The 8,119-nt window shown below is 43.7% G+C and overlaps 2 protein-coding genes across 2 annotated transcripts; one reads left to right on the top strand and one right to left on the bottom strand.

Annotated features, from left to right (window-relative positions):
* LOC109182610 lies at positions 1 to 915 on the bottom strand. The gene has a single exon (XM_019332759.1). The coding sequence runs from the start codon at positions 913 to 915 to the stop codon at positions 1 to 3; it is 915 nt and encodes a 304-aa protein (XP_019188304.1).
* A 4,827-nt stretch (positions 916 to 5,742) lies between these two features.
* LOC109182609 (methanol O-anthraniloyltransferase-like) lies at positions 5,743 to 8,119 on the top strand. Its single transcript, XM_019332758.1, has 2 exons — positions 5,743 to 6,098; positions 7,289 to 8,119. Exons 1-2 carry the CDS (start codon positions 5,790 to 5,792, stop codon positions 8,117 to 8,119), a joined length of 1,140 nt encoding a protein of 379 aa, XP_019188303.1. The 5' UTR covers positions 5,743 to 5,789.

Raw genomic sequence — 8,119 nt, 5'->3', positions numbered from 1 at the left:
TTATTCTAACTCTATGCTCAGTTCCCTTTCAAGCTTTAGTAGTTCGGTACTAACACGATCCACTAATTTTCTTTGTATTCCGCTAATCCTTGCTAAGGCCCTCTTTTTCTTGAGGAACACATTCCCAAAAACAACTTTATTCCATTCTCTTAAAGCTATAGCCATTTTTGCTTTGTTTGATTCGATATCTCCATTTTGGTCCGAGTTTTCCTGTACTGTCGAATGGAATTTCGGATGCGCAGCCCACATCAAGTTATATCTAAACCTTGCGGTGTTGGTCGTAGCTTGGGGTATTCTTGTAGTAATAAGCAGTGGGCAATGGTCAGATTGTACCATGGGGAGATGCTTAACTTTGGCTTCCGGGTATAACAAGGACCATTCAGTATTTCCAAGAGCTCGATCTAGTCTTGCGCCTTTAAAGGTGGTTGAATGCAGCCCCCTCATCCAAGTGAATTTGGTGCCCTCATAACCTAGATCGACAAGACCTTCCCGGAAAATCCAGTTGGTAAATTCTGAGCTCCTAATTGTTGAGTAAGTTGCTGGGTTGCTCACTTCCTCAGAACTAGCTACAGAATTAAAGTCTCCAATTGTCAGCCAGGCAGAATCTGGTCCTATTAGATCAGCATACAAGTATCTTCTCAGGGACGGCATTGGGTTTGCATAAACAAACGAAAGATACCAAGGATGGTCCATCCTATCGTTAACCTGTAATGTCACAAATTGCGGGTGAGTATGAATAATAGCTACTGATAACGTATTTTTCCATAAAATCCAAATTCCCGCTGAGTAGCCGACTGCTTCTATTCTAACCCAATCTGAAAAATTAAAGGACGAACAGATGCTATCAGCTTGCGAACCAGATACTTTGGGTTCAAGCAATGCAACAATATCCGGGTTATGAACTCGGATGAACATTTTCAGGGTACGGCCAAACGCTCGTGAGGCCGCCCTTTGGCAATTCCAAGACATAATGATCATATTAACAAGGAAAGCAAAACAAACACGTCCAAAGACGCAAAGAGACAAATGGAAACAAATGTTCAAGAACGACGGGGGGCAATTGCCCCAGGGCCATTAAGGCCATCACTTCTCTCGGCCTCAGACATTGCTTCGTCAGGAGGTTCGGGCGGCCTAGCGAAGACTGCTGCAATGTCTGGAGGTTCGGACGGCCTAACGAGGACTGCTGCAATGTCTGGAGGGTCATTTCTATCAATGCTCTCAAGGACGACCATTGGTGGAATCTCGTTCGGATCGATAGCATGGTGGATCACTCTTCTGGATATGTCCTTGCCATGGTTGGAACCACGAACGACCGTATGCTCCTCCTCGGCTGCCGCCCTTTTCGGTGTACCACCTCTGCCTATTCTTCCCCTAGCAGCTCCGCGATGGGCGTGGAATGGGACCCTTGGCTGTGGCCACAGTGGTCTGATCGTTTGAGAGCTACCCGCAAACGACTGTGGTCTTGGTGTTTGAAACTGCTGGGTATTTGTTCTGATTCTAGGGAGTACCATCATTGGTGGTTAGACTGGTTCAATGGTGTTTTGGATGACCTGTGTGACTTCCTTGGGGTCTTGATTAATCTGCCTTGGTTCGTTCTCATTAGTTTCAAGATCCGCCAGAGGGGCGAAGCTTGACTAATTGCCCATTCCTTCCACCTCTGGAGCTTCTCCCCCAATTGGTCCTCTGCTTTGATTTCCTGGGGGCAGATAATGCCCATTTCCGGATTTATTGGTTTCCTTTCTCTGGTAGCGTCTCTCCTTTCTCTGTACTAGCATCCAAGGTCCATAGCTACTAGTGTATTCTTGGTTCAGCTTCTTTGCCAGGGTCGTCTGGCCTTGGGTGGTACCCTCTGCTTGGGCATTTACGTTGTTTTGCTCTGCTACATCCTCCCTCGGGATATTATTGTCAACGGGGTCGTTCTTGGCACAGTTCTCTGACTTGTGACCATAGAATCCACAGCCAAAGCAGATTAGATAGAGCCCCTCACAGACTATCGGCCAAACGGTGTCACTCAATGTGTATTTTGCCAGTAATGGTTTTGAGATATCAACTTCAATACATACCTGGGCCAATTTTCCTTTCGAAATTAGACCCGTAGAGTAGTCTACTTTCACCGGACGACCAACTTTCCTGGCAATCTTCATAAGAAATTCCTCTTCGAAGTATTCGATTGATACCGTCGGAAATCTAACCCAGGCAAGGATCTTCTCAGTTACATTGTTTCTTGGATCGAAATTGGGCACCCACTCCTTCACCGTAAGGTAGTGATCAAGAATGACCCATGGTCCTTCGTACTTGGCAATTTCATAATCCCTCATTGATTCAAATTTGGCGATAAAATACTCGTTCTCCAGAGCAATTAATTCGAACGTGGCTTCTGGTTTCCATAGCTTCTGGAGCCTTTGAACAAGGTAAGCGTAGCCTACTCTCCTACCAAACACTCTGATTATTAACGATCTTCTCCAAGGGCGTCGGATACGTTCCTTCTCCTCTCTGGTAATTGGGATAACCGGGCAGGTAGGGTCTCCCTCGTCTTCCATACCTTCATCATCCGATACTTCAAAAGTGTCATTCTGATCAGTTGCGAACAATCCTGACCAAGATTTGTTGGGTGTGTCCGCCGGGGTTTTCCACTGGGCGGATTCGGGCGATTTCATATCGAATGCATCTGGGATTTCCCGGGCTCCTCCCCCCAATCTGGATGGTGATGAAGATTCAAGCACGCTCCTGTTTCTCTTCGACTTCTTAGCACTTCTTACAAACATTTCTTGATCCTCCGGCGATCGATTGATCGCCGTTGGTGAGGATCTTTCCGAAAGGGTTTCAGCAATTATTTCCATCGGGGCTCCATGAATATTAGTAACAGAATATTAATATTAGCACCATGTTTTAATGACAAAATCCTGAATTCGACCTACTAAAGAAATAGAAATGTGAAAAGAATATAGTACAGTGTAACTATGTTGTGGATAATTATTCCGTCCATTCAATATGTTTCGCTATCTTTATACATACTAATCCTAAAATGTTTAATAACTTCTAAAAAAAAAAAAGAAAAAGTATCATATCATTGGCTCTACATATACACCCACACCAGAAACTTCAAGCTAAGTTTCAAAGTAGAAGAAAATTGAAATGACAGCAAAAAAATCTTTTGTTGTTTGTCATTGTTGGAGGATAAAATAATGATATCCTCCCTTCCTCTTTTATTCTTTTATTTTCCCATATATATTTCCCATATATAAACCAATGTATCTTCATCAATAATATCACTTTCCTTTTCTGTTTCTCGATCCTTCTTCTTCATCTTCTCAGCACCACTTCTCTCTCTCTGCTTCTCACCAATGTAAACGTTTTCCAACATGGTATCAGAGCCGCGATCCTACGCCGCCGCCGCCGTCTCTACCGTCGCCGGCGTGAAGCAGGAGACGCTGGCTACCACTCCGATCGCACAATCTCTATTCGTGCGATTCCTTTCTCATATTGTTCCAGAGTCAGTTCCGCAGAGGAACTCGATCAATCGTTCAGTTCCGCAGAGGAACTCGATCAATCGTGCTCACAGGAGCCTCAACTCAGATGATCTAGGCATCTCTGAGCAGTTGAATAAGCTGATGTATCTCCTTCCATTCCAGGCGATGGAGAGAATTATTGTTACGCAGAGTAACAACAATGCCGACGCGCCAGTCCGATCAACATCACCAAGGATTCCGCAGAGGAATCTGAGTTCGGAGAAGCAAAATTCCGTAGCCGTTCCACAGCGGAAAGGAGTTCGTCCGTCGGTTCCGATCAATCCGCAGAGGATTCCGATCAGTCCAGACGGCAATTTGGCCAATGTGCTTGATTCGCGCAGTGCGATTTTCAAGGACCGTAGTTTGAGCTTTCCTGAGAAGAATCAGTTGATGAGGTTCTTCAAGCTGGTGCAGGAATCAGTTGAGATCCGAGTTGTTAGTTGGATTTTAGTCCAGTTAGCCATCGGACAAGCCTCGACAGCGAGGCAAAGAGAAGAGGAACTTAGAATCAAGCAACGGCAAGCCGAGAAGCAGAGTCGACTCAGTCTCAGTGATTGCGTTTATATTGGAATGTTGGGGTTCTGTTTGACGCCATTGTACAGGGCTTATCACATTCACCAGACTCTAGGCCTCGAGGATCGTTTAAGCAGTATTATTTTGAGAATATATAGGAAGTTCCTATTGATTTTTGATTTTCAGAATTTGGAAGATTTCCAGTCTGTGGATATTGTTATTGAGGCTATTGTGGAGTCTGAATCTGTGAAGAAAAAGATGTTTGTTGATGTAGACAAGATTGTGAAGAGCTCTGTAATCTTGGCTTCCAGTTGCAGTGCTGGTGTTCGTGCTCTTTGTGGTTGGCAGCTAACTTTAGATGCTTTGGATTCTTTGTCGCTTGGAAGTGTTCCTATTCAAACTGTGGACTCTGAATCAGCCTTGAAATTTGAGCATAGAAGCAGCAAAGGTTGTAAGTATGGACCACCTTACTTTCTTCTTGGAAAACCTGATGAGAAAAAGTTGTTCCTTGTTGATCTTGGTTTGGCTACAAGGTGGCGTGATACTACAACAGGCGTACATGTTGAATATGGTCAACGTTATGATGCTTTCAGAGGGACAATATGTTATGCAAGTGTGCATGCTCATCATGGAAGGATTGCAAGCCGAAGAGATGATTTAGAGTCCCTTGCTTATACACTCGTCTTCCTTCTCCGTGGACGGCTGCCTTGGCAGGGATACTAGGGCGAGAACAAAGGTTATATTGAATTTTATGATGACATGTCTGATCTCTCAATGGCGCAAGACAATTCTGAGACAATTCTGCAGGTTCTGAACCGACTTTCTCTGGAGAAAGAAGAACGGCTTTTGGCAAATATTTTGAGTGACATTGCAAAGGAAGGCGGAGAACATGTGTTAAGGAAGTATGCAGAATACATTCCACTCCTGTTCGAAGCTTGCAAGGATCATTCAAATCCACACATTCAACAGATGGCTGCCTGTGCAATCGGTAAATATGTTGAGTTTGATAGAGAAACATTTAAGCATCATCTCCGAAATGGACTGTCCAGCTTAGAAGCAATAATAGTATCTGGTGGATCAATTGATGATCTAGAACACTGGATAGCCAGAGATGCTATTGTTTGTGCTTATGGGAAACTATGTTTTGAAGTTTTTGGTCTAGTTGAGCTTGTGCAGCTACCTACCAATCCAGAAACAAGACATTGCAAAGTTTTTGGCTTTGTTCAATTTACTCAACTTGAACATGCTAAGGCAGCACAGAGTTTGAATGGAAAATGCAGAGATTGCTGGTCGAACAATCAAGGTTTCATCTGCTACTATCATCCTTAGTCCTGAAGAGTCAACAGTAGGAATTTTGTGATCGAAAGCTTGATGACTTGGTGGTTAAAAGCAAAGACCTCTGGATTGTGCAATTCTTTTGTGTTTAAGTTGGGCGTGCATGATCTACACGCTCCAGCTTACGGGGGGGTGTTGGAGGATAAAATAATGATATCCTCGCTTCCTCTTTTATTCTTTTATTTTCCCATATATATTTCCCATATATAAACCAATGTATCTTCATCAATAATATCACTTTCCTTTTCTGCTTCTCGATCCTTCTTCTTCATCTTCTCAGCACCGCTTCTCTCTCTCTGCTTCTCACCAATGTAAACGCTTTCCAACAGTCATAAGGAACCAGAGCTCCTGGGACCAGCCAAGCCTACTCCCCAAGAAATAAAGGAGTTATAAGAAATTGATGACCAGAGAGGTCTGAGGTTCTATTTCAGTATGATCATGTTCTATAGGGCAAATCCCCTCATGAAAGCAAAGGACCCTGTGGAAGCCATTAGAGATGCAGTAGCTGAAGCCCTGGTATGGTACTACCCTCTTGCAGGTCGGCTCATTCAAGGCCCTGAGGAGGATAAGTTCATGGTGGATTGCAGTGCTCAAGGGATTTCGTTCATCGAAGCAGATTGCAGTTTCAGCTTGGAAGATCTGGGTGATGCTGTTAAACCGCCATGTTTGTATTCCAAAGAACTCTTGTATGAAGTGCCTGGCTCTTATGAGATGCTTGGTTGCCCATTGATGGTTGTTCAGGTATTTTTAATTTGCTTATGCATGCTTCTTCAGCAGCTGATTGATGAGCTGATCCATTAGTATTGGTGTCTAGATCTTTCGTACCCGTACAATCTACCCAGTTACATCGATTTTAACCAAGGCCACATGGTTACACTCATAAGATGATAAGAACAAATAAAAAATGTAGTGGTAGGGATAACCCTAGTAAAAATGACTAGAAATATACAGTTGTAACCAGCAGATAGATCTGATCATCATTAGTTTGAATGTCAACCTTTTTGGTTTGAATCGGTCAGCTACGGGCAATTTATAGGTTACTATTACAAGAACAAGTCTAGGCAGCCGCCTAGGCACTAGCCACCCCTAGACCGAGGCGAATTACCCCTAGGCCACCGTCTAGGTGCCCGACTACGCCAAGTTAACAGTGAACTCGTCGAGTTAACTCGTCCAATTTGACTGAGTTAACCGAGTTAACTCGGTCGAGTAGCCCCTACTCATGATATTGGTTTACCTCCTCAAGGCGGGATTTATCCAGTGCACAATCACGGGTAGTGGCTGCGGATTTCGCTCGTCACCCAAAAAAATGTAGGGGTAAACCCCAACCAAATTGATAGTTTTGATCAATTCATGTTGTTGACTTGGTAACCTTAAAATTTGGTTTGGGTCATTTAATTATATATGGGCACCTTAGACTAATTTACCTCATTGATCACCTCCATCCAAGGCCGGATTTTGGGCTGTGCAAACAGCCCAACAGCACCGGGCCTCATATTTTAAATGACCAAATATTTAATTTTTACCTAGCTAGTTAATTAAGAGATTAAAAAAATTAAAAGATGCAATTAATCTTAAAAGACTCCATTAAAAAATGGTAAAGACACGTGTATTTAGTGTTTCATCTTGGAGATTAAGAGTTTGAATCTTGCGTGTTACTCCAGCTTCACCACATTATTAAACCGGCCCTACCTCCATCAGACAACTTAACATAATTTATCTCCTTGATTTTTTGCCTGGTCGCAAGTCTTATAGTATCTAAAAATCGGCCCTGCCCCTTAAGATAATTTATCTCTTTTATCTTTTGCCCGGTCACAAGTCATGTTTGCCTAGTGACTTAATTGCATAATTAAGCCAGGTTAATAAACCTCAAAGTTTTGTTTGGTCGAGATTAATTATTAGTTTAGACATTAATGTGGTTTATAAATGTACAGGTTACGAGGTTGATTTGTGGAGGATTCGTGGTGGCTATACGTGTAAACCATATTCTAGCTGATGGATTAGGTTTAGCACAATTTGTGAAGGCTGTGGGAGAGTTTGCGCAGGGCGCATCTTCACCTTCAACTAAACCTGTCTGGAAAAGAGAACTATTGACTGCAAAACATCTTCCCCGTACTACCTATGACCATTATCCCCAACACGACACAGCCGCCCACAACTCAACAATAAATAATCCCGACAACTTGGTTAGCCATTCTTTCTTTTTTGGCCCCAAAGAGATGAAAGCCATTCCCCAAAAACTTCCACCACAGACTAAACGACCAACCTCAAAGTTCGACATGATTAATGCTTGCATATGGATATGTCGAACACGAGCCTTAGAGTTCGACGGCGACGAGGCCGTGGCCGTCCATTGCACGATGAATGTACGTAACAAAGGTCCACCTGAGCTGCGCGACGGCTACTACGGCAACGCGGTGGTGTTTCCGGCGGCGGTGGCAAAGTCTGGGAGATTATTATGTGATAGCTCGTTGGAGTATGTCGTGAAGTTGATAGAGAAAGCGAAGAGTAGAGTGAGTGAAGATTATGTTAGGTGGGAGGTTAACTTTATGGGTTCGAAGGGAAGGCCGCCATTGTTGAGGTCACGTAGCAGTTTTCTTGTTAGTGATTTGTCAAGATTAGGGTTTTCTGAAATGGATTTTGGATGGGGGAAACCAGTGTATGGAGGGACCATGGATGGCGCAGGATCAGCAACTAAGATTAATCATGCTCGCTACCGGAATAGCGACGGCGAGGACGGCGTGCTTGTGCCGGTTTTCTTTTGA

The sequence above is a fragment of the Ipomoea nil genome, unplaced genomic scaffold (assembly GCF_001879475.1).
Source record: "Ipomoea nil cultivar Tokyo-kokei standard unplaced genomic scaffold, Asagao_1.1 scaffold1074, whole genome shotgun sequence".
Classification (NCBI taxonomy): Eukaryota; Viridiplantae; Streptophyta; class Magnoliopsida; order Solanales; family Convolvulaceae; genus Ipomoea; species Ipomoea nil.
This window is presented reverse-complemented; position numbering and strand designations above follow the sequence as displayed.

Bases quoted from the DNA above. Each gene is read 5' to 3' on its own strand.
- LOC109182610 (XM_019332759.1), bottom strand. From the start codon at position 915: ATGTTCATCCGAGTTCATAACCCGGATATTGTTGCATTGCTTGAACCC.
- LOC109182609 (XM_019332758.1), top strand. From the start codon at position 5,790: ATGATCATGTTCTATAGGGCAAATCCCCTCATGAAAGCAAAGGACCCT. The intron at 6,099-7,288 runs GTATTTTTAATT...ATAAATGTACAG, and splicing joins GCCCATTGATGGTTGTTCAG to GTTACGAGGTTGATTTGTGG.